This window comes from Nelusetta ayraudi, unplaced genomic scaffold (genome assembly GCF_046127955.1).
Source record: "Nelusetta ayraudi isolate G7.1 ecotype Tasmania unplaced genomic scaffold, CSIRO-AGI_Nayr_v1 ptg000070l, whole genome shotgun sequence".
Lineage (NCBI taxonomy): Eukaryota > Metazoa > Chordata > Actinopteri > Tetraodontiformes > Monacanthidae > Nelusetta > Nelusetta ayraudi.
In genome coordinates this window covers 2,047,727-2,073,981 of record NW_027466120.1, presented here as the reverse complement: position 1 = coordinate 2,073,981, position 26,255 = coordinate 2,047,727, and the positions used below count along the sequence as shown (strand labels likewise).

Genomic DNA, 26,255 nt, shown 5'->3' with positions numbered 1-26,255 from the left:
ATGGAGTCCAGAGCGCGTCGATACACCACCCTATTGACTGCTCTCCGTTTAGCAGCAAGATTGATGAGGTGAAGGGCTCCCGGGCCGGGGAGCCAAACGGTGTCAAAACCAAGGCGTTGCCCCGGATAAGCGATCCCTCGACCGGGGGCCGAGCGGTCAGGCTGCCCTGCCCCGCCCCGGCGCCCGACACACCCAGGAAGTGGCGCTTTGGGCGCAAAGGAACGTGAAAGGGTCCGTCGCTCGCTCGCTGACGTTATTGGGACGTTTCGAAACGCTATGTTAATGCCAGGCTGGGATAGATGGTGTTTTTCTGGACAGGAATACACTGCAAATCCCCCAAGACGCTAAATGATGTACAAGTGGATTTATTACAGCTGGTCACAATAAATCTGAGGCCGGCCCGAACTCCAGGGAGAGGTTAATGGATTACAAAGGGATGTGGTATTGAGCCTCGGAGAAGTTTATACACCTCATCAATATGTGAAATGCTATTGATCACTCGGACCTTGATAAATTAAATTCATACGCGCGGTAATGTATGGAAATGACAAGAATGGCCAAAATGAGGGGAAAATAAGCCCCGCCTTTCACAGCGGGATCCAGCAACGAGTGGGCGTTTGGAATAAGAATATAAGAAGCAGTGGTTTCAACTTCTGGGAGTGCTGCACAACAAGAGTCAAAATGTATCAACCCAGAGTGTGTAAGTTCACCATGTGCTGAGGTATTGAGAAATGTCACTCAGTATTTAATGTCACTCAATTCAGGACGATTCCTGATCTCCACTTCTGGAGATTCCACTGCTCAAGTTCTAGAAACCTGCTCTGTTTCTCTTTCTTTTTTTAAAAAAAGATACAATTACAACAGCATAGGTGTGTATATATAACCAATTTTAATTTCTGAGAAGAAACCAACCATAGTCTGATAAAAATAAGTTTTTAATCTGTAATATTTTTTTCTAGTTTCAACGTTATGCTGGAAGTGTTTTTAGCTACCTAATAAGGATGAATCTGAGCGTCATGTTGCTTTGCCACTTTCCTTATCTGTCATCTCAGACACCAGTGCAGCTGCAGCAGCACAAGATTGATTATAGAACAAAACAAAACTCTGTAGCTCAGTAGCTCCAAAAAAGAAAAAAAAAAAAAAAAAAAAAAAAGACATGTTGGACATTCCACACGTTTGCCAGCACGTCACTGGGGGAGTTGTCACGAACCGAGGCAAGGCATATGTGCCCTGTGTGACATCACAAAGGGATGATTGTGTCACAAACGTGTTTCGGCAAGCACTTTCTTTAAAGAGTGCTGATAAAAAGAGAGGACGATGATGGATTTTTACAATTTATGTGAAATTCATTGAAATAAAGAGAATTTTGCATATCTGAGGCCGCTTAAGTCATTGGATCTGATCTCTCGGACGTGTTTGTGGAACTGGTGCCATTTGTAGGTGTCATGCAAGTGTGGGACAAATGATATGGTTTGTTGAGAAGTCCCAGCACGAACGAGGCTGGACACTGGTGTGGTTACATGTGCGACCCTCACACAGCTGCTCTACGGCTTAACCGCACTGCAAGTGGCGCAGGCGGAGGAAAGTGGAAAAAAGATTTGTCTTCCTTTGCTTCGACTCCGATCAGCTTTTTCAGCCGTCAGTCCACAATGTTTTCAGAGTGCGATGATAAATCTGAGGAGGATCTAAATTAGATGTATGATACACTCATACATTATTAATACACTAATGTGGCCCTACCTAATGTATAAACCACTCTGGGCTGGATGTAGCATAGAGCGCAGCCCTCCTTAATTATTGATGCGTCCCATATTAAGTAATGAAAAACTGAGAAAAATGTTTAAAGCGGTATTTTTTTGGAAATAGCACAAACATTTGTTTTATTCTGAAAAACACAGACATATGCCATTGGCTGCCTAGCCGTGTAAGCATCCGACTCTTACCTTTCTCTCAAAAAACTTCCCAATAGAGAAACAGAATATTAGAATTAAGAACTGTGTAAAAGGACATCTTAAACATTATGTAGTGAACAGAATAGAGCACTTCCACGAGGTGTAATAAAGCTGCGAGCAGCGTTGATTGGGCCACACATACACCACACCTCTATACGACGGCTCGGCTGCACAGGCTCGCATAAAACAAAGCTTCCTATTGGCTTGTGTAAAACAAGGCCTTCCATTGGCCACCAGTGGCAGCTAGCGTTTTCATCTTCACATTTCATCGAATTGTTTGCAGTCCTGACCTGCTTGCCAAATTTGATGCATTTTCAAATATGTTCAGGGGGCCCAATGTGGTCTGAAGACACTGAAGGACAAATACAAATACAACTGGCTTTTTCCCCTCGCTCAGCAACTGGCTCAGCGCCAAAATTGCTAGCGCAAAATGTTGCTCCAAAAGGGAAATTGCCAACTATTCATTTCTAGATGCAAAGATATTAATTGACCCGATGTGAGAATGTATGGAAGGGTTGTTCATCGTGGCATTTGTACAAATGCTGAATGCTGTTCTCCTCGGCGTCACGCTGCAGCTGGTTTCCACAGTGTGACAGAAAACAGAGAGGCTCTGCTGCAACAAGGACTAATTCACATCACTCAATATTCAGACAAGTTGCATTTGGATTTTTAATGAATGGTGGGGAATTAACAGTACAGATCCAACATGATGAATTGAGCTCAAACGACAACACTGTCCCATAAATTATCAGGTCTTTGATGGTTACATTTCATAATTACCATACTCCATTTATCAAATTCGCAAAACAAAGAAAATGAACCTAGCCGAGCGACTACGGGCAAACAAACTCATCTCAGAGGTTTAAATAAAAGAAAACAAGAAGTGAAGGCTGCGTGGGCTGAGTTTTTGTTTAAACGTCTGGCTTTTACCGTAATGAAGTGACTGGATAAAAAAAAAAAACTAAACCGGGGCAGTTTTAACAAGCACTGCAAAAAAAAAAAAAAAAAAAAAATCTTCAGTAGTTCAGCTTTTATGAAATATACAGTAATTCATTTAACTGCAGTGAGAACATATTAGTTGTGCACAGTTGTATTTTCTGTCGGTATTACAATTTCATTCTTGAGACAAACCAAACTCAGGACACCTCCTCTCTACATTTATGACAGGTTAACTGCAGAAAGTGCCAGTGACTTTGAATTACACACATTGGTTTGTGAACATAATCGTCCCAGACTGCATGTTCAACGCAGATTGTTAAGAGCAGCAGCAGCAGCAGCAGCAGCAGCAGCAGCAGCAGCAGCAGCAGCAGCAGCAGGCTCTAGACGCCCTCCTCTACCTTCTCTGCTCTCCTGTGAAGGCCCTGCCAGGCAGCTGGAGCCGATATCCCTCCTTCTCACTCATGGACTGCTCTCGTTAGCTGGAGACACAGTGAGTAATTCAATAAGTCAAGTATTCATTTATTACTTTCCTTTTCAATCACGGGACTCGCTGCTTTCTTTTTCTTTTGTTTTTTCTCTCTCTCTCTCTCTCTCTTTCTCTCTCTCTCTAAAACTTCCCCCATCCACCTCCACACTGACGAGAAGAAGAAGAAGAATGAGAAGAAAAAGGAGAGAGAGAGAGAGAGAGAGAGAGAGAGAGAGAGAGAGAGAGAGCGTTTTGGTTTGTTGTTTTTCTTCCCCCTCCACTCCCTCCTCGTCCTCCACGCCGCGCCGCTGCTTTATTACAGAAAAATATTGGCGCCGTTTTCTCTAAAGATTACTCACCGCAGGAGGCCCGGCGTAATTTGGACCGCGGGGTTCGTCACAGAGAATAATACAATGCAACTGGGCTTTCTGTATTAGATTTCCGCTTTTAGCCTCCTTGACATTTCAAGCTGCATGAACTAATACATCTGTTATTTGTTGATCATTTGATTATTAACATACTTCACAAACCAAATCAGCCGCCCTACTGGAGACGGCAGATAGCGCTCGGCAGACAGCCGGGGTTTTTCTAAATTCTCCCCCGCCGCCACCCTCACTCCTCCCCCTCCCCTCCCCTCCCCCCCCCACCCCCCCTCCCCGTCTGCCGAGCACAAACCCAGCGAGAGATGCACAATTCCGCCCTCAGAGAAAAAGGGGGAAAACATTTATCTTCCCCTCCTCCTCCCCCTCCTCCCACTGTCAGCGTGCAGGCCCCCGTGACGCCGGCGTGGAGTAAAAAGGCCGTCATTCTGCTCTAATCTCAAATTTCAGGCCCTTTTTGTATTTCGCCCAAACGCCACCCTCGCCGGGCCTCGTGAATTATTGACAGGCTGACGCCGATGTGAAAGGACACGCAAAAGAGGCTAAAAGCCGCGGCTCTGGAGGAGCTTGTCCCCTCCGATAGCCGTCAACGGCAGCGGCGGCGGAGGGCTCACGCTACGGCGGAGCGCCGACGGGCGACTCCTCCTTGACCCGCAGCAGGGGGAATGTGACGGGCGGCTGATCGAGTTTTTTCTTTTTTCTTTTCTTTTTTTTTCTGTTTTGCGATCTGACTGTTTCCACGCCGCTCGTCCTTCCGGAGACGCGTCACACGCGCAGGTTTCTGACTCAGCTCAGTAAAGTCAGCCAGTCAGCTCTTGCCAAGCTCTCACGCTCGACGCCGACTTTTCGATTCGCTCGAGGGTGACGAGCGGAGAGAGCGAGCGGAAAGCTTGGGGGCGGAGTAAAACAAACAAACAAGCAAACAAATAAACAAAAAGTAATGGGTGAGAAGCGAGAGAGAGAGAGAGAGAGAGAGAGAGAGGTGAGGGCTTTTTTGCTTTTCCTTTCGGTGCTTCTCCACAGTGTTCTAATCCACCTCACTCTCGTTGCTGGCTCCCTCCGGCTGCCTCAGTTTGTCCACCTGTTCGTTAATCTGTCCGTCACCGCCGGGCCGCGCCGCTGTCTGTGTGCTTACACCGTCTTCCTCCTCCTTCGCCTGGTTGACTTCCTCCTCCTCCTCCTGATCTTCTCCTCCCTGCACCTCCATGCGAACCTGCTCCTTCAGGCCCAGGCCCACGGGGCCCAGATCTCCGTTGATGCCCAGGGAGCCTTCGCTAACTCCCAGCGCGTCGTCGTCGTGGTGTCCGTGGTTGGCGGGGGAGGAGTTGGCCGAGTCGTTGCTGACGGGGGAGATGTCACTGCTGCTATTGACAGATGGCGAGCCGGGCGCCGAGGGCGGCTTTAAGGGGATCTGCCAGGAGGGGATCTTGGGAATTGTAGGCGTGGAGGGGAACTGTTTCCTGCGGACAGAGTGGGGAGAAAGTCCAACTGTCATTGAAACGCAGTGTTTTCATCATGTTATGAGTCAGGATATAAAATAAAAGCAATATTTCTAAAGAAAAATTCAATTACAAAGTGCAATTGCGATTTGCAGGTGTTTCCATTAAATGGTGTGAAGCGCATAAGGCGTAACTCTCATAAAATCTCGTCCCACAATGCTTTACGAGAATTACATTGGCTTCTGTTTGTTCACGTTTGTTTGCTGTCAAGAATGGTTGTTATATTTTTTTCTCTTTGATCACTTGTAAAAATGATTCAGTCTCCTCCTCCGTCCAAACGTAACGCGCCATTTTCACTTGAAGTGAACTGGTCACGTGACCGGTGAGGCGCAAATGCGAAAAAAGTGTTTCTGTGACACTTTTGCAATATATTGTGAAAAAAACCAAGTCATGAGAGCGTCAAAACCTTTTCGTGATATTTGAGAGGTTGAGAGGTTTTTCGAATCGCAATATTATCGCGATATTTAGGTTTGGTGCAATTTACGCTGCTAGTGTCTTATTTTTTGCGGTTCGGTGAGACTGGGCGCGTCAGTGCTGGCAGCTGACAAAACGTTGAGTTTTGATAAATGTCCCAGCCAGAAATGCCTGAGCACTGCTGTAGGGCTGCAGGCAAAGTATTTCAGTTTCCTAAGATCGCATGTTAACAGCATCTCTTAAAAAGGAGGCCGATTTTTGCAGCAACTTGTTTCTTCTTGTTCAACACTCAGCCGGCAAGTCTATCAAAAAAAAATAAAAAAAATCTGCAAAGAAGAAAATCCAACTTTTTTTCTTTTTTTTTTTACTTGTGAAAACATGCCAGCGAGCTCTACTGACTGATGTTGATAGTTGTCGTACAACTACATACATACATTGATCTCATTCTTACCATCAGGCTACATTTGAGCATCAAGCTGCTCACAAAGAATCCTGTTAAATCTCATGATTAGAGAAGAGAACCCCCCCCCCCAGCCCCAGCCATTTCTCCTCCCTCCTCCCCTCAATGCCAGATGTTCATCACACCTGGCAAAGAAGCTCCAAGATTTTTTTTCTTTCTTTTTTTGTGTTTTAATTACACCCGTGGCAGCTTTTAAGATCAAAAAGACAAGGCTGAATCATAATGGGATCAGCTTTTCTCGGCGGTAAATAATAAAAAAAAAAAAGAAAGGGAGGGAGAGAGAGAGAGGTGGTGAGAAAGAGAGAGAGAGGGAGGGGGTTTGGAAACGATTTGGATCGTCCACTTTCGCGGGAACAGAGTGTTTGGAGACAGATGGCGGTACCTGCTCTTTATTCTGGCTTTATTCGAGCCTTTCGCCAGACAACTCGCCGCGAGAGTCGGGATGAAGTCGAGACGGCAAAATGACAAAGGGATTATTGCTCATTAGAATGTACGAGGGGAGGGGGGAGGGGGGAGGTGGGGGTGGAAAAACACGCTCCAGCAGACAGTTCTGAGGCAATTCTCGTCCTCGCCTTGCTTTTTTTTTTTTTCTGATGTTACTCTCGCTCTTACTTCGGGCTTCATTATAGACACTGATACATAATCATGCATGCTAATGGGCAGGAGCGGCGCCGGGGCTGCGCCTGACTAGATTGAGGAACAAATCTGGGAACAATGAGGGGACGTGCCGCGGCAGACTGCAGCAGTCGCTGCCGTGCGTCAGATCAGGATCAAGTCTGACCAAAACTCCCCGAAGACGAGGAGGACGAGGAAGAGGAGGAGGAAGTCGGGGGTCTTTATCGGACTAGGACACATCTGATTAGACAGCCATGTAGATGTATTTCTATTGATGTACAAATACAGTGAACGGGGCGATGCCGTGGGTCAGTGGTTCGCGCTGTCGCCTCACAGAAAGAAGGTTGGCGGTTCGATTCCCGGGGCCTGGGACCTCCCTGTGTGGAGTTTGCCTGTCCTCTCTGTGTCTTTTTGTGTTCTCTCCGGCTTCCTCCCACAGTGCAAAGACAAGCATGTGAGGTGAACCGGGAGCTCAAAATTGTCTGTGTGTGTGTGTGTGTGAATGGTTGTTTGTGCTTTACAAAAGTTTACAAAAGTTATTATAACCCTGACCTTTGTCACATGACAAAGGTCAGGCGCCAGCAGGCCTCCCCCGAGACCCTGAGTGCAGGAGGAAGCGAGTATAGAAGCCGGATGGATGGAGTGAACATGTCTGTGATGGGACATGTTCACTTGTGTGTGCGAGTGCCAGAGTTGTGAGGTTGGCGGCGTTCAGTACCTGCCCAGCAGCAAACCCTTCAAGGACGCCACCTCGGCCTTCAGCTCTCCCACCGTTTGGTTGTCCAGGATGCGGCTGGTTGAAGACGACGCCTGCAGGAAAGCCACACGTCAGACCCACACACACACACAAACACAAGCACACACACACACACACACACACATACACCTGCACCGTTGAGGTCAGGCGCCAAAAGTCAACACACGCCTTTCAACAACGTCTCCCGTGGCTCCACTCGAACATCATAAAATAATAAAAAATGCTTTGTGGAAGAGCGAAAGCACGCGGGCCTACAAGGTAAACAAATACAGCCAATGCAAATGCCAAAAGCCGCATGGTTTTGTGAGTCAGATCGTCCATCACCATAACAATCGCACAACCGCCCGCTGCCGGCGGTGGCGGAGAGACGGCAGGACGGCCCGGCACCGCCGCCCTGCAGGCCGCTGACTGCTCTGGACGCTCCCGTTCACGCTGTTTTTACATAATTTTCCTTACTATCGAGAACAGATCAGGCCAGTGTCCAGTGTTTTGGATAATGACTTGATGTGGAACAATGGCCACATTCATGAAAGCAGACCGTAGCTTAGCAGTTTGCATTGTTCTTTTTGTCTTTTATCAAAAGCCGCGTGTTATCGGGCACACTGGTGCAGCATAAAATGCTGCGGCGCATTTGAATAGCAAATTGCTGCCAAAAATCTGTCCGGGCAGCACTTTTTTAGGGTTAGGCAGGACTTTGACTGGGAGCTATAAAATAGCAACTTTTTTTTTTTTTTTTTTTAAACAAAGGCCGAGGGTACAAAACACGACGACAACAAACCACCCAAAGCAGGAAAAGAATGTAACCGTCAAAAAAGCAGAAGTTAATTATTATTGGGAAACTGACATACAGACAAAATAAATTAAATAGTCAGTCAGACGGCAAAGCACAAATGAGTTTCACTTCAAAGACTGAGGTCGTTTTTTGTTTTTTTTAAAAACAAAAAAACAACAGCATGTACATGCTAGCATAGCTTCTAATTTCAATCGATGGCCATTTGTGGTATTGCAACTACAAATTTCCCTAAAAGGTATTATTTTTTATAAAGAACCAAACAAATCAGATGGAATGTTTCCAATTCCCATGAGATTTAAAGTAGGCAAAAAGAAGGAAGGAGTCTGATTCAATAGAATTTGACTGGGTGAACACTGACCGAGGGCAACAGTGCAGCAAACCTGTGCCTGAAAAAAGGACGGAACGCAAGAGAGAAGCAAAACGAAGGGAGGGAAACGGCGCAAAAAGGGAGTAAAAACGGTAATTAAGACTCTCCTGACTCACCAGAGGAAGCTTGTTAGAAAACGTGGACCCCCTATCGAGGGGAGAGGGATAACTTGGATGCTTGCGCTTGTAATTAAATCTAAGAGAAATTAATTGAATCACATCTGAAAGGGATCAGACTCATTTACAGTGTAAGGAGGGAGGCAGAGGAGGAGAAGTGAAGGGAGACGGAGGGAGGAAAAAAAGAGGCGATGAGGGGAAGGAGGGTTTTTTTTTCTCCCTCCCTTCTCCTCCTCCTCCTTATCAACTCCTAAACCTCTCTGATAAGGAGCCGCGTTTCAGCAGCGCCGCACTGGAGGCCGGCTGAACACACTCTTATTACAGCCGTCACCTCATTAGAACCGTCTTAATCCCTCGCCTCCCCAAGGCACCTGTATAATAAGGCTGGATTTTTGCATCCACTCTCTTATTTTACACCGGAAAAAATAAACAGCAGCACGGATGGAACTGAGAGGCTTCCAAGGATCGAAATGAGCTCGAGGAAAAAAAAAAAAAAAATGCTTACTATCCCAAATAAGTCAGAGGTCTGAGGTCCGTCTGTCCTGCCGCCGTCTTCATCAGGCCTTCATCGTCACAAAGCGCTCTCACATCGCCGACCGTCAGCTACCTGCACAGTGTGCATCAGCTTTCAAGCCGCTCCATTTAATATCACCACATCAAGACTTGTCACACAACACTACCACTGTCATGTGTCTTATTAAATCCAAATAAACCTAATTAAATGTTGGGCGAGGGCTGAATTTCAGCTTTGAGATGCATTATGTGAGAGTGAGTGTGTGTGTGTGGGTGTGCCTGTGTGTGTGTGTCTGGAGTTAAGTGCTCCAGCTGCCTGCCTGGCTGGCTGGCTGGCTGGCTGGCTGGCTGGCTGGAGGGAGGCTGAGTGCAGAGGTATCAGTGACCGGAGAGACTGGGTGGAACACTGCTGACCAGAAAACATCAGCTGAAGTGCTGACACGTGTCCGGCGGAGCGCACCGGCGTGTCAGTGGTGATGTTTTAGCAGAAACCGCTAATCACAACATTTAACCTCCGCCGTGATTTAGCGGCTTTAATTACAAAAAAAAGAGCGGAGTCCTGGAGAGGCCGCCATGTTGCAGCGGCGGCAGTCAGTGTCTGTTTGAGTCTGTGATGATTGTGGGATTTTCCTTTGATGCTCTCACAACTGAACAAACAAGCCCCCAATATTCTTCTACACAACTGCACAACTGAAAGAATGTGTGATTTTGCTGTCACATAGGTTTTCTTCTTGAAGTTAAAAATGCAAAGAATATTTAAGCATTTAAATAAATGTGTTTACCAGCTTGTTTTTTTTGTTGTTTTTTTTCACCTATTAAAACGTCACCCCCAAGGAATCAAAAACACTGCCGTGTTTGACACAGGGACTTGCGAGTCTACTCATGTTTGACGTGTTCTCTGACTTCCTGGTGCAGCTTTCAAGGTCTCTTTGCGGTGCAGGCAACGGGGAATTTAATATGTGGCACTTCTTTATCACGGCGTCATGACTGAAGTCACAACCCACGAACAAACCGAAAGAATTCTCCTCCACGCCCACATTCTTCTGCACCTCTGTGCTGAGTGATTTCAGTTTTTATTTTTTTTTTTTAACTGCGCAAAAAAGCAAAGCACACATTAGAGTCTTCCTCCAAGTGCTTAGAAGGCCGTGTTGGCTGATAGGTCTCGGGTGGGAGCGTGTGTGACACAGTGGTCGGCCTCTTTTGGGCCAAATTATTTAAAAAAGGGGAAGTGTGGGAGGAAAACAAAACTGAATGAAAATGTGTGAAGCAAGCGAAGGAGGGGTAAAAAGAAAAAAGCAAAAAAAAAAAAAGAGCAGCAGCAGCTCCAGCAGCACCCAAGGATGGCAACGCATCTGGCTAAATGAAGATAAATGCCTGTGGACCATTAGCAGTGAGATAAGATCTTTAACAAGCCTTGTTTAAGAGTGTCTGAAGGCAAATTAATTCACAGTTACTCCGCTGGCAGACACTCGGCTTTCGTGTAACGCATGTATATTTATGACGGAATTAGTTTCAAAAGGAAGTCCCCAGTGGAGTGTTTTTGAGAGGAAACACTGCTGCAGCGCAATTGATTTCACTCTATTTATGCACTTTCCCACTGGCAGTTTGTCTCGCGCCGGCAGAGAGGAGGCTTCTAATCTTCGCCGTAGTATCCACTAATAAAGAGAGCGATCAGCGGCTTGAAACAGCGGGGCAAACACAGTTAAAAGGCAGATTTGTAACGATAATGGGGTGGCCGTAAGACCGGGCTGTTTATACATGAGGGATGAATCTCTTCCCCCCCGGGGGTGGGGGGTGGAAGAGGGGTGAGGAGTTGAAGCCGATGTACATGTACCAACCCTATGAATCAGGGGTGGGCAAACTTCTTGACTGGTTGGGGCCACAGTGGGTTCTAAAATTTGACAGAGAGGTTCTGGTGATCCCCCCTCCTTGGAGAAAAAAATATTTCATGGGATCCGTAGAAAACAGGTGCTTTAATGTTTATTGAAAATAAAAGCATAACAAAATCAGTGTCTTTGAAGCCCCACGATATTTAGCGCTTTGTTGGAATGACTCTTGAAACGCCGCAAAATGGACCAAATACAGCTATTTAATGACCTACGTAATATTCATTTATAAGTTCAGTGGCCCGGATTAAAAAGCTTACCTGGCCGCAAATGGTCCCCGGGCCATAGTTTGCCCATGAAGGGTATAAATGCATGTAGGACCGTGTCTTTATGATGTGTCTATTTTAAGAAACCTGTGTTCTGGCCATGAAGTCTGCAAAAGCGCAGCGTCAGCGTGCGAGCACTGCGCGTCGTGAGTGAGTCTGTCTGCAGTCGCTTCCATCGCGAGGCCTCCGCCTGACGCACGCAGCAGCAGCCAGCTCCGTGCACGGCCCAGCGGTTTCCAGGGCGCGCGACGTGTTTGCGCAGCGGCCCGAGGAAACACGAGTCTTCCATGTGTTTTGGGTTTTCGAGGCGCGCCGTTTCCGCGCCGGGGAGGTTATAATTTGTGAGCGCGGGCCGAGCCTCGGATCGACGCCGCGAGGCGAGGCGAACCTCGAAAACCACAGACAGCGAACGATAAGTAGCTCCATAGCAGGCGGGCCCCGCCGTGTGTTTCTCATCAGAACGGGGCTGGAAACTGGGCTGAAAACGATTTCCACGAATACACAACCCCTCCCTACCACACACACACACACACACACACACACACACACACACACACACACACACACACACACACACACACACACACACACACACACACAAACACACTCCCGCCCCCAAGGCCCGAGTACGACAGAAGGCCGCGCGTCGACTCAAAGGGGAGGAAGTTTAAGATCAGCGCCTTTTCTGATGAAGAACAGCTTACGAGTTGCGCAGCAGCTGTTTTTTGGTGTGACATCTACTTTTTCCACACGGCGTCGCCGTCAAGAGCAGCGAGTGACGTGGACGAAGTTTAAACGCAGCCTGTGGCGGGGGACTGAGAAGAGAAAGCGCCTCTTACAGCGGCGACGAGACGGCTTGGTGGGAAACTCGGCTTTCCCGGCTCCGCCTCAGAGCGACGTGGAGGCCAGTCAGAATATGTCCGTGACGCACCAGGAGGCTCGCGGTGCCTGAGAACTTGAAAGGGCACCGTAAAAAAAGAAAAAAAAGAAAAAGAAAAGACACAAAAAAAACGCAAAAGCCCCATGGCCTGTGACTCAACAGTTGCCGGTGAAGCCAGCCTACGGGAGAACTTCTTATTTTCCTTCTTGGTTGGTGGCGCAGCAGCAGCAGCAGATGCATCGGCATATGCTTCCCGGCGACATCCAGCTGCTGCGGAGCCACACTCACATGCTTAACAGGCGGCGGACGTAAAACATTGTCTAAGACCGTCTCTTCTGAGGCACTTTTTTTTTTTCTTCTCCTTTCCTCGCAACCAACCGCCGCCATTCTTTTAGAGCCCCTGAGATCATAAAGCGATTTATGAGTGGCGACATAAAAAGCAAGGCAACATTTCACCCCTCCCCCCCACCCCAACGCGCAAGTTTTTAGAACAATAACTCTGTCCAATTCACCTAAACGCTTACAAATTCCGAGGAGATTATAAACACTGTCCATAAAAATCAAGGCGAGGAGGAACGACAATATGGTTAAAGATTATGGTCCCATGATGAGACGCTCCGTACCTTTTTTGTGGCTTGTGTGCTGATGATATGCGATACAATAAGACTGTCCGTCTCAGGTTGGTTACGACTCGGATTTTAGTACGCAGAGAGCCTTTTCTCTCGTCTCTCCTCATCAATCTGGAGATCTCAATGTGAACCTTAATGTTTACCGGGCTCCTCTCTGACACCTGAGTTACCGCTTTGTCAGGCTTTTCCTCAAAAAGCATCAATCAGGCCGTAAAACGTGCAGCCTGTAACTTTCAAGGCTTCAAATGTGACTCGTAATGGGGGATTCTCATCTATAAAATGCTTTAAATAACAATTGAGGAAATTGATGACTTTTGCTTTCGTTTTTACTTTTATAGTGATTTGTTTATCCTTTTTGTGACAAGAAAACATTTGCATCGCCAGTAATAGGGGAAACGTTGAATCTTATGAGGTTACTTTGACAAAATCATATTTTTGGGGACACAGATTCTTGAGACCATTCTTTAACCTTCTGAAGTGCACTTCCACCCAAATTGCAGTGTGGAAATGGTAAAAAATTCTACCAAACAACTAAAGAACCATTTAAACTGTGAAACTAGGTTTCAACAAAGACCACCATCATCTATTTTGTTCACAAAGGCCGTCCGTAGTTGTTAAGCTGCTGCCGAGACGGTAACTACCTCTGCTGTGGCCAGTTCCTGAGAGAGCTCCTGGATCTTCTGCTGCTGCTGAATGAGGAGCTCCTGAACCGAGGCCAGAGTCTGCTGGAGTTGGCTCACTGTGGAAGGAAGAGGAGGAGGAAAGACACCAACTCAATTCAGCGGAATCAAAGCAGAGAAGGGGAAATAAAGGAAAGTATCATTGCGGAGAAACACAGTTTTCCGTGCGGCAGAACTAAACGTTTTCTTATGGCGGTCAATGACAGGGGCGACGAGACTCAGCTCGGAGTCCGCTGATCAAAGCTGCCCTCTAACAATTGTAATCACCGCAAACACCCGGTAACTTAAGTCGCAGCTTTCTGGTCTGAGGCACAGAGGATAGAGGGTGCGAAGCGGGCGGGGAGGGCACATAGGATGGAGATATTAATCTCTAGTGCCTGAACTTAAATCAAATAACAGCCTCTAACCCTCCATTATCCACCCAGACACTGCCTTCTAATGCATCTTAAATCCTCAAACGATCAACAAAGGAAAAAACAAGCCTCTCATTTGGGAGGAGGCTGCCAGACAAAATGTCCCCCCTAATCCTAATAAATATTGTTCTTTTTCCATTGACTTTGAAGATTGAATTAGTTCAAGTGTTGGTGTTGGGCCGGGGTGTATGATTTCAAATAACACCGTGCGCAGTTTGTTGCCCCCCGCTTCCAGTCACGCATGTATTACCAAACAATGCATTAAGTTTCCCCGAGCTGATTGTATTACAGAAAACCAATAAACATTCATATAAATCACGGGCGTGTAAAGTGTTAAATCAAGCCTAATAGGATTAACATCAACAGATATTGTGGCGGTCCACTGCCGAGGTTGTCAGGCCAATGGTTAAAAGCCGGCTGGATGCGGAGGAGGCTCCTCTCGCACTGAACCCGGGCCTGGGACAGCGAGGCAGAGCAGCGCTGCAAGGCTCTATTTCTTTTGAGGACGCACAAAAAAGAAAAAAAAAGAACAAAAAAAAGCTCAGCAAACACAACATATTTGATCTTTCAAAGAGGCTAATATCTTGTAGTGACACCTGTGTTTGAAAGGGCGGGGCTGCATCAATATGGGTGTGGTGCCAAAACCTTTGATCTCTCCGTTCCTGCCGAGTCCTGCGGGATGCCAGTCGGAGCAGGGGTGGCGGTGGCGGCGGCGGTGGACAGAGACCATTGTGCACGCCGCGCACCAGGCCCTTTAGCTCCATAGCATCATCTAAAAAGACGGCAATAAATCTAACGGCTCAGAGTGAGAAGGTGCCATGATGATGACAGGGTGGGCAACCCAAAGCCAGAACTCCACTAAACCGAGACATTCAGCTCCAGTCTACCAGCCAGTGGACTGGAGCTGCGGCTCTTTTATTTTGCCAAACTGGCTCGGATGGGCCTGCGTCTATTTGCAAAGCCGACTTCTTCTGCACTGTTCAGGAACTTGACAACGATCCATGACTTCTTGCCCCCGAGTTATCGCAGACACGGAGCCAAGACTGATGAAGTCAGTGAACTTGGCTTGGCATGAATCACAGGGAGGCTGGAGCTGCTGCTGCTGCTGCTGCTTGTGTGAATGAGTAAGTTTCTCTCTCTCTCTCTGTGTGAGAGAGAAGGGTAGAGGGAAAAAAACTGGAGACCAGACTATGGCTGAGGCCCAGCAGCTGCTGCGAGGAAGGCGTAGCACATCACCTAATCAGTGAAATATTCAGCCAATACCTTGATATGATGTAACGCTACGCACGTCTGAGCCTGTCGCCCATCGCCTGCCTTTAACGGCCAGCTGGTCGCCAATATTGGAGCCATATTGGCGACCAGGCCGAGCAGCCCCACGGTTCCGTCACAGCTCCAGGATGTCATCCACCAACTGTCTGTGCGAAGTCGTAGGCTAGTCATAATGGGAGTCGAAGCCCGCTTACATGCACACCACCCCTCCCCCAACACACACACACACACACACACACACACACACACACACACACACACACACACACACACACACACACACACACACTGGAGCGTGGGTCCAGCGAGAAGCGGCGAGCACCGCACTCCTCATTGGAAAGGATACGGCCGGCGCTGGAGAAACAGGTGAGCGTTAACAAAAGGTGGGTTCAAGCAATTGGTGGCAGCGGGGAGAGAGAAAGAGAGGAGGAGGAGGAGGAGGGAGACAAAGAGAGGAGGGGGAGGCAGGAGGAGAGAAGTCTCTGTGTGTAATTGCGACCCCCTCTCCCCCAACTGTTCTCTACAACAGTCATTAACTACAATAGCACCTCGGCCACTGCAGTCACAGCAAATTAGTTCCCCACACCGGCTGAGGAGGAGAGCCGCCCCCCCTCGTGCCCCAGCCGTCTCCACTACTTGTTGCAAAACACAGGAAAACTGATACCAGCCTATTATTCCTTCCCTCCCTGGCGCTCTTCAAAACCCAGCAAACAAAACAGGGTTTGAAAGTTTGCAAATCCCAATTGCGGCGCAATTTGCCAAAGGGGGAAATGGCGTTTGCATAGCTGGGTGCAGAAAATGACCATAAAAGAGCAGATATTTGTTAATCAGATTCTGGCCCGCTGAGCCGCGCACGCGATGCCGCGGCCGGGGACCTGCAGGGCGGCCCCGGAAAAAAACAATAGCGAGGGCGTGGCCCGGATAAAACGATAACAGCCGCGTTTCCACCGGCGCTGCGCGAGTCCGTGACAGGTGCTGCCAGCTCGGCCGCTCTGTTTGTTTTCCTCTGGAAGCTGAAGGGACAATCAAACAAAGAATGGCCGCGTTCAAACGGACAAATTTGTCTGTTGACGTTTCAGTTGTTTTTTTTGTTTTTTTTTCTCTTCCAAAATACACACGGACATGAAATACACACGGCAGCGCTGACTTGAGTCTTCTTCCAATATTGACTCCGCTGACTGCAAAAACGGCTCAATTAAATACATTTTCACAGTACACAAATGAGTCAAGTGGATCAAATTATGTTCAAAGAAAAAAAATATTTCACACAATGTGAGTTTATATACTGATACAATTTGTATTTCGTGCCACTGGAAGGCAAAAACTGTCTGGAAATGCCGTCAGGAGGTCTGTCCTGTATGTCCAGCAGTCAAAGAGAGTTGCCATCTAGTGTGTCAGCTCAACCCACTAATTAGCCTCGTCCATCACCAACTCCACACACCATCCTCTCAAAAGCCCTCCATTCCTTCCTGCTCGAGTTGAAATAGAAAGAATTTATGATGATTATAATGATCCAAATCTAGTTTGAGTTTACATAAAACAAAGCGTATACGTGATTTATATACTGTATTTTTCCCTTCTGATGTTTTGTATAACCAACTGTGAAGAAATGTGGAGAAACACCTACAAAACAACCTTAGATTCATTAATAAAACTACCAAAAAAAAAAGCTATCAAAATTATAAATAAAGTTGGTTTTCGTGAACCGACAAGATGTCTTTTCAGTCAGTCATCTGTTTTGAGATTTCATGACATTGTATATTTAAGAGCACTGGAAATGATGTCCCGTATAGTGAACAAGAACATTCCTGTGGTTTTGAGGAAATGTTTAAGTTTAGGCAAGGTAAATATAATTTAAGGGGATTGCTTATGTTTTCAACAAGTTCAGCAAGAAAGAATGTGAAATACAGATGTGTGTCAGTGTTGGGAATGAGATTATTGAATTGACACAATGATGGACTCAAACTGTGTAATTCTCTTTTGGAATTTAGAAAGACTTGAAAGTGTAAAATAATGAAAGACTATATGGCAAACTGAACTTAAATGCAAATTTAAAAAGGTGAATGTTCTGGGTTATCCGTGATTGTTTAAGTTTATGGATGGTGCAGGGTATACAGAAACGAGCCTTGGGCTTTAGCCTACCTCTTTTCTGGTTACATATTGTGATCTTTTATGTTAAACCTTTCCTTTTTATTTCTGCTTTGTTGTAACGAAAATAAAGTCATTAATTCATTCATTAGTTCACCTTGAGTCATCCTCCCAGCACCACCTGGACCTTCAGACCTGAAGCAGTCTGCCGCTCCCCCGCAGGGCTCAGTCTACCTTCCTCTCTTAGAGCTTTTATAGTCCCTGCCGAACGACTGCTGGAATGGCCGACTTCCTTTTTCCTTTATGTCGTTTGATTGCAAGCCTACGATATCCCCTGAACGTCATTAGAGTTGATGACAAGCAAAGGTATAACAGGGCACAACACTCGGCTCGCTGTTGATGAGGTGCCAAAACATGACCTGATTACATTTCTGATGTCATGTGACGTTGATACGCCTCAAATATCTTTTACCGGCACAGTTTTTACTGAGAGAGCCCTAGTGGCGGAACTTACAGCCAGTTAATGACTGACCGTGCTGACTTTTATTTTTTTTATTATTTGAAAAGTGGCTACCTGTCTGCAGCATGGATCGGTCGCGGAGGGAAAAAACAATCCCCGCCGCCGCTAACGAGACCCAAACTTTCTAGCGAGTGCCTTTCTCATTTACGCCTCTCTGGATTTTTAATTATACTGACAAAGAGCTCGGAAAGCATCGCTCTCCCCGCTCCTTCGTCGCTCTCTCCATGTCTGACAGCCAGGTTGAGATTCCTCACCTGTCCAACATGGGAGCTGCACCTGTCACCGTGCACTTAATCACACTAGGGCCAGCGCCGAGCACAGACGCCACACAGCGCCGCGCCACACGCACATCCCCTCGCGCACGCGCACGCACGCAGAAAATTAAAATGAACTTTCTCGCCACCTATGGAGAAATGGTGGCGGTGGCAGCAGCGGTGGTTTGGAGTGGGGGTGGGGGGGTGGAGATGGGGGATGGGGGGTGGCAGGGAGGTTGAAGCAGGGGGAGAGGAATGGAAGGGCAGGGGGAAGGAGGGAGGGGGGGGGAGAGAGAGAGAGGGAGAGAGACAGAGAGGGAGAGAGAGGGAGAGAGAGCGAGCGGCTGGGCGGGCGAGAAGAAAAGTTGTCATTTCCCAACTCCTCATTAATATTCTGAGGTTAAGAGCTTTTCAGCGAAACGTAATTAATTGAGCCGGAGCCTGACAGTAAACAAGCAATTTCAAATTAAAGCGAAATGACAGCGGCGTCATTTGTTAAAAACGTGGGGCCCCCCCGATTTTGGCGACAGATAAATGAGGGAAAATGTTAAGGAGGGAGGAAAGTGATGAAGATATTAATCTTCACCTGTCTGTGTCAGCGTGCCACTCATCGCCGCAATGTTGCTCTCCATCCTCTGCAGATGCTTCCTGTCCTCTCGGCTGCCCATAATGAGGGGAAGGATGTATTTCTGCAATTAAAAGGCATGGCACAGTGTTACACGTCCCGCTGCTGGAGGGAGGGGGAAGGAGGACTGAGGGGGAATGATGGCGCCACCTAGACAACAGCATGGACAAGACATTGTTTCACTGGACAAGTGATAACACGTGACAAACGTTCAATTTTTGACGGCTTTTTGTGCTCACTTACCAAGTCGGAACGTCTAATATTTGTTCATAAGGTGCCTTTCTGTGTTTCACGCCACTGAAATGTCTTTGGTTTTATTGGGTATAATTGTAGCAGTTGATGGAAATAGAAGAGACGGAGTCAAAAGAATAGAAAACACATTTAAACTGGAAAAAAAAGAAGAAGCCGTAAACACACAAACGTCTCCCAACGCCGCAAACGTGAAACGACGGAAATGCATTGGAGCCAGAAAGAGACGGTTTGGAAACGGAGCCAAAGTCCACAGGACAAAACACGGCGGTTGACGCTAAAATTAAGTCTTCCAAAAAAACCAAAAGCCATGTCACGCTGTTCATCATCCCTCCGCCGCTAAACAAACAACTCCACCAAAATGAGGGCCGTCTGAGGGCCAAACGAGCCCCGTTTTAACCTCCACCAGATGAGCCGCTCGTCAAGCAGCTCGAGCAAGTCTTTAAATTCCTGCCCAGGATCTGAGTCACAGGCGCGACCCCTCAACGCCCCGTGTGAAAAATCATAAATCTTTGATAGACTTTATCTGTTTTGTTTTGTTTTTTAAAGCCGTGAAAGTTAATTGCTTGCAGCCGGACTGCAGCACTGTGGCGGCTGGAGCCGGGGTTTTTTTTTCCCTCTCTGTCTTTTTCTTTTTTTTCTCTCCCCCTCCAGCTTGGAGGGGGTGGCAGGGAGCCACACGAGCGCAAGTAATAAACACTTTTTAGAGAAAAAGATTAAACGAGTGTCAACACGTGGTAATTAATAAGTGGGTTGCTGGGAGCGCGGTGTTTACAAGGTGCGCCGCAACGTAAATAAAAGTGCGGGCAGAAGCTCGGGCATATGGCGCGACTGGCGCCGCGCCGCGGTGACATGACAGCAACCTGTGCCATCCCGCCAGGGAATCCCACCTCCCAGACGACCGCGGCTGCGCCGGCCGGCACCGCCGGCGCGCAGCAGCGGCAGAGAGTGGAGCACGAGGAACACAAGTGCGGATTTTCTCTCCTTTTTCTCTTATGCAGAGTAAGAAAAAAAAGAGCTGCTGTCCCCGATCGGGCTCCTTTTAAGCAAGAGTAATGGCTTCAACAGCCCGCTGCTAACAGCCACTGTGGGATTAGTACCGCCGGGGGGGCGGGGGGGGCCTCGTGAGCTCATGTTGGACGGCCGCTGAGCTCGATGAAAACCAGAGCGACTCGCCTCCGAGCCCCGTCGAAAAACGTGGTCGGTTGGTTTGGTTTTTTTTTTTAAGGAAAAAGAAGGAGGGAGGTTGGGAGGGCGGGGGGGTAGGGGGCGCAAATGAGATCATGTGTTGACGTAATACAGCGCGGGGCTTAATAACAAGAGCAGAGTGATGTTACACACCGCAGAGGCGCAGCATTGCAGACTTCTTCTCCAGCCCCCCGTAATCCATCACACAACTGATGCGCTTCGCTCGGCCCCCGCTAATTTAAATGTAACGTTGGGGCGCCACCGACGGACGTCAGGCGAACGGTCGGAAACAGGAGGAGGGCTGCATGAAAGAAAGAAAGAAAAAAAAAAGGCGGTGGCGGAGGCTTACTTTGTAGAGGTGATGGAAGCCGAACGCCAAGCCCACCATGAGGACGGTGAGGGCGCCGTAGTCCCTCCATCTGTAGGCGGCCGGAGCTGCAGCGACAGGGGAAAAAAATAACCGTTCCTCACAGTGAAATAGCACCTTGACTTTAATTCAAAGGAGACGCTTTGTGTTTTGTGTTGTTTTTTTCCATCCTGCGGGTCATCGTTGAGCACGCACTCCATTTCCTCTTTCCTCACCGTGACAGTGCAACTTTGACTGAAAACGCCACCGTCGCTTGTTCTGAATTAGAATTCACAATATGAGTGATTGCCATCTGTGACGTTCAGAAATAAATGGAATGTTTGGCATTTGGATGAAGCAATTTGGAGGAAAAAAAAAAAACTCTTTTGCGAGACATTGTGCGCATTGGTGAAAAAAACAAAACAAAAGGACAGTTAAAGGAAAAGGCACAAACTCTTTGTTGCTGTCATACCATCTTTTCATTAGCGCGTTAACGGCCCAAAATCCCTCTCTAAAGGTAAAAATTTGCAAAGCAAACAAGTGCTGTTGGGCTTTGCAGGCGATACCATTGTCTTCCACTGTCTTTCTTTTTTTTTTTAAAGCGGGCCAAGCAAACAGGATCTCCTCTATAAAACTTTAAACAAACGAAAACGGTGCGTGTGCGTGTCGAGGAGAAGGACGTCCTGCTGAGTGACAGATAATGTGAAAGTGTGTCATTGTGCGAGCTGTCATCTGGGTAGACCAACTGCCTGTCAAGGTGGAAATTCCCCACATAAGAGAGGCATTCAGCTGAAAATGTCACTAAACAACAAACAGGCCCGGGCAAAATATACCGTCCGAGCTTTCATTATATTCAGCCTGATGTGGCCGAATATAATGAATAAAGGATTATTAGAGGCCCCAGCTGTCCCAGCTCGCCACTGATATTCTTCGCCTGCGCTGATTTCACTTAATGGGTTGCGAGGGACATGTTTACTGGTTTTGAAGTAAGTAAACCAGATTGATCTTGTGACTCGCCGCTTTTGCGATTTCACATGCAAATAAAACGAGAGTGCCACGTCAGACTGGACTGCAGAGGCAGCCGCTTCGTCTCCATTTTTTTTTTTTTTCTTTTCTCACCTCCAAGGTGAATTCTATTTTATTCTACTCGCTCAAGGGCGGCTTTCATCAGCGCCGCGGCATTCAGGCGTGAACCCGTAACCTTTGGTATCGAAAATTTGGGACCATTTTCCCAGCCATCCATATGGTAACCACATAAATTTGGGCCTTCATCAACATTATAGCTGCGACTGGGTGTCAGCCGGCCCAGAACGCCGCGCTTCGGAAAGGCCCGGCAGTCCTTGGAATGGGTGGTTGACCCTGAACGATGCCTCACTGCATCACCGGGGGGTCTCGGCGTGCATCCCCGCCCGCCGCCCCCCCTCCGAGGACCTCTCATTCTTCCTGCGTCCCTCCCTTTTTTCCCTCCGCCGCGCCCACTCGGCCATCTTCCCCTTTTTTATTTGGTCACTTAAGCCACGGAACTGTGGTCTCCATCCGCCGTTTTTCCAATCTCCTCTCAAATTTATTGGGTTCAGTGGAGGCCTTCCTGTCCTTCCACCGCGTGGAAATAGAGATCAGAGTATCCATTACTTGGACAGAGATGGATGCCGGTCCCGGTGCACCGTCCCCATAACAAGGACATCAAAGGGAGGTAGCCCCCTCTTTTCAGCGTGACCCCCCCATACAAGACTCGCCTGCTCTCACCTCATTATGCAGCTCTCCCTTATAGCCGTTTTGATATAAAACCCCCCACTATGGACGGAGAGCCACGAGGCTTCCTAACTACATGGCCATCCCATCAACATCACTTTCATTACAAAACATGAGATGCCAGGGGAGTCAAGGACAGTGTGGTAATAAATGAGGGTGGAATACATCCGGAATCATTGTCATATGGGTTAAGCATTACGCGGACTTCATTCTGCATTGGAAAGCCAGTGGACAGCCACTCGTAACCTCCGGAGGTAATAAAGATACAAGTTGCGCTGCGGAGGTCCCGGCAGGGTGGAAACCCTCCTGGAGACGCAGTGCTTGCATCTCGCGTCTTCCTGGCACTGCGCTGCAGAGTCGTCCGCTGCAGTGGCTGCAAAAGTCTTGCCGTTCGCTGGGCTAATTCTGCTTACTAGGTCTAAATGAATGATTATAACAGCAGCGGACCAGACTAGATCTGCATGTGCATGAGTTTTACACAACTCTTCAGCTGACGGCAGACGGAGATGTTTATCTGGGCGACGCGCGAAAGGTCTCAAAGGGTGAGGAGGCGGGTCGTGCGCTTACTGTGAGGTACAGGAACCAGCTGAGCGTGTGCGTGCACTGGATGCAGGGGACCCACGGGGCTCAGGGGCAGGACTTCCTCTGTGCTTCCCGAGCGCTGGATGGCCAACTGCACCTCCACATCCGTCAGGCCTGCAGTGGAGACAAATGCGTGCACACGCACGCGCACGCGCATTTAGGAAGTTCCGGAAATGTGGGAGGTTAGTGGCCGCATGTTGAAGGGAAACACTGTGCGTCTCCTCCAACGCAATACATTGTAAGGTATTGCTCAATTACCGTCTAAACTTCCTGAAAAAGCTTGAGATAATTATTAAGGGCAACAACATAAAATGATTCACTCGGTCTGACCCTCCCTCCATCTCAAAAATGAATTTTCACTTCTTAATTCAGAAGGCCTGCAGAGAGTTTGCGTTTCGGGGACATCCATCTCCGGAAGACGGTGTTAAAAAAAAGAAAAGTGTTCACACAATGAAATGTGAAACTCTGCGAGCCTATTAACTGCCACCAAAGGCAAAGAAAATAAGAGTCTGTCCACTTCTCCAGTTATATTTCCCATGTGGAGATTTCACACACCCCAGACGGCTAAAATGCATTATTTTAATTTCTTCATTGTAATGTAAATGTATTACATAATTTTGCAAATGCCAATATAATTTAATCTTCAGATCTTTTTAATGATTTTAGTGATGATTAAATTGCAAAGGGCTCCCTGATGGAAAATCAGAAGGGAGGGGGAAAAAAAATCTAATATGAACATCTCCTTTTGTGGCAAGAAAGGATTTTATTTCATTGGCTATACGGCGCCACTGCTCTGGGTCTCCATCTTTTAATGAGCATCATTGTCTAAAACCAGGGATATAATTACAACCTTTAATGAAGCAGATAAAAAATAACCAATTTATGACAAAAAGCAAAGGAACGAAGAGAATTGATTAATTAATTAATTAATTAATTAAATAAATAAATAATGTGAAGTTGTAGGCAGGCGGTTTTTTTGGACCTTGAAGATTTTGGATTAGTGAACATGCAAGTTGTGACGGCGGGTGTCATGTGAGGTGGCCCACCAGCTTTTTTTTTTTCTTTTTTTCAAATAAACATTTAGTGCCACATTTAGACAGAACTCTGGAAGAGAATTAAAACAAAGATTGAAATTTAAGCATTAGTCTCAGCTGTCTGTATTTGGTCGCTTTTCTTACTTTTGTTCAGTATTTCTCTGTTGTCGACCGCAAACATCTTGACAATAAAATGAGACAGTGCACCCATGAACAGGAGACCTTTATGGGCTGCAATCATTAGGAACTGTTGAAGCAGCAACTCCAACACTGATCAAAAATGCCCTTTGACTTTTTATTTTTTGTCGTCAGGGAAACAAAGAAAAATCCCGCGACAATCTAACTCCACGGCTGAGGCTGAGAGGAGGTCCCTGCTGCCACCTATTTCACCACTCTGGGTCCTTCAAATGGCCGTGAAAATTAGCGGAATAATTGGCGGCAAATATTGTCGTCTACAGGAGGGCCGGAGTGCCAGGAAGTGGCGAGCGCCAGGTGCTGAGCTGGTGCAGTCAGACTACACTGTCAAATAAGCAATAATGTGTCCCTGGACTCCCGATTCATCTGACCATAGCAGACTGGATGGTGGCAGACTATTGAGTGAGACCAGCTCGGAGCTCGGTTTCATCCAAGGAGGAGGCAGGAGGGGAAAAAGAAGCTTCCGTTTTCTCTCTCTCTCCTTTCACCTTGAAATGTATAGCACTTCTTTAAAATACCGCGCCACCAGGCTGCCATCAAGCATAATGTATGTACATAATCCTAATGGCTGATTGCATCTTTGATGTTGTTTACGCATGGTGATAAAATACATGGAAATTCCAAAAGCTGTTTTCTAGTCAAATTGCAGCTTGGCAAGTTGCGTGTTTGTTTGCTCTGATCTGTTTATTGTCAAGGCGAAGACAACAGCGAATGAAAGGAGCCTTAGATCCCAAAGAAAGAGGGAACAAGGTGAGAGTGAGTTTTACATATAAAAGGAAAAGACAAAAAGGGAATTGTGAAATTTATTATGGGTTCCAAAACCTGTAGAATGACCCCAGGACCTCCATTTCCGATGGAACAGTGGGGAGATGAATTTCTTAAAGACATAAATTACACCTAATGACGACACCATAAAAAAGAACAATAATGGAAAGCTATTCTGTATTTCATTATACTGTATTATTTGGTGCACCTGATACACGCGGTGCCTGTTTATGAGTCACCGTATTAGCAGATGCTCAGCCAAAGCATTTGCTTTGACCTTGCCATTCTCATTGGGGCATGAAATTACGGTGCTGGCACCTCGATATTACAGCTATAAATACTGTAAACTGCATATCTGGGCTACGTTTTCTATTGTCTTTCAACATAAACCTGATCGGTATTTATTTAAAGGAAAACCCATTGCTCCGCGCGTTATTTACAGCTCTATTTTCGGCGGCTCATATTCTCCGGGTGTTTTTTAAGGGCAAAGAGGGAGCAAGGCTCTTACATTAAATCCATTTCTCCAATTCTGGCAATTCTGGTCTTTATGGGTCAGCACCTCGGCCGGACAGCCAATTATAAAAATTGCTTACTAAAATATTTTTGGGTGGTAAAAGGTGAATGGCTTCTCTCGCCATTGGTCTGAATTATGTAGTTGCCCTTGAGGGAAAATCACTTACATTTTGAATATCATATTAAGGGAGGGGGGCTGGGGGGGGGGGGAAGCGCGGCAGAGGTCATAAATAGACGTCGGTCAACGGGTTATTGAGAAGTCGAGTGCACCTTCAACCAGTTCCTCACACTGTGGTGCCAGGTGCGTTCTCTACGTGACACTTGGTTGACTACAACTGCTGGGGTGGAGGAAAAAAAAAAAACCCTAAATAATGACCACTCTCATACAGTATTCATTTATGTATTAAAAAAGAAGACTCTGCTCTCATTTCCCTGCTTTATCGCCTTGTACTGATGACAAAGTAGGCAAGGCCTAGGCTAGGTGGCGCCGTGGAGTAATTTATAACCACATCAATCCCTTTACCTTCTATGTAGGCCTTGGTCATTGTCATTTTTGTCCGAGAGGTGAGTCACATAACCCCACTTACAAACAGCATCCTATTAATATCTGGGATGATGAACCTTATCCTTACCTTCATCGCAGGTATGGTAATGGAGCGACACCCTACCTGTGTTCCCAGTGACCCTCGATCACTGGCCCTCCAGTCAGGGTGAAATCTATTAGCATTATTTATTCAACTCAATAACAACTGGGAAGGCATAAAAAAAGGAATAAGTCAAGCCATCACTCACATCCCGCTGACAGAGAATGTACTGTCCCTGTTTCACAAGCTGAATTTACCTACGGCGC

At 47.1% G+C, this 26,255-nt stretch overlaps 1 protein-coding gene and 1 long non-coding RNA gene across 3 annotated transcripts in view; one reads left to right on the top strand and one right to left on the bottom strand.

Moving 5' to 3' along the window:
- Positions 1–2,597: 2,597 nt before the first annotated feature.
- The window catches only part of pex14 (peroxisomal biogenesis factor 14), a 47,589-nt gene continuing 23,931 nt past the window's right edge, over positions 2,598–26,255 (bottom strand). The window contains exons 4-10 of one of the 2 annotated variants that reach the window (XM_076041627.1): positions 22,884–23,012; positions 20,568–20,653; positions 18,743–18,845; positions 13,574–13,671; positions 7,444–7,535; positions 4,774–5,197; positions 2,598–3,370 (exon numbers count right to left, since the gene is read on the bottom strand). In XM_076041627.1, the coding sequence (XP_075897742.1) occupies positions 3,347–3,370; positions 4,774–5,197; positions 7,444–7,535; positions 13,574–13,671; positions 18,743–18,845; positions 20,568–20,653; positions 22,884–23,012 (956 nt within the window). In that variant the 3' untranslated portion in view covers positions 2,598–3,346. The remainder of the gene's footprint in view (positions 3,371–4,773; positions 5,198–7,443; positions 7,536–13,573; positions 13,672–18,742; positions 18,846–20,567; positions 20,654–22,883; positions 23,013–26,255) is intronic. The other variant, XM_076041628.1, reaches the window with a different exon arrangement.
- On the top strand, positions 3,039–3,590 carry LOC142898608 (uncharacterized). Its single transcript, XR_012928618.1, has 2 exons — positions 3,039–3,206; positions 3,239–3,590. It is a non-coding gene; the product is annotated as an uncharacterized LOC142898608 (long non-coding RNA).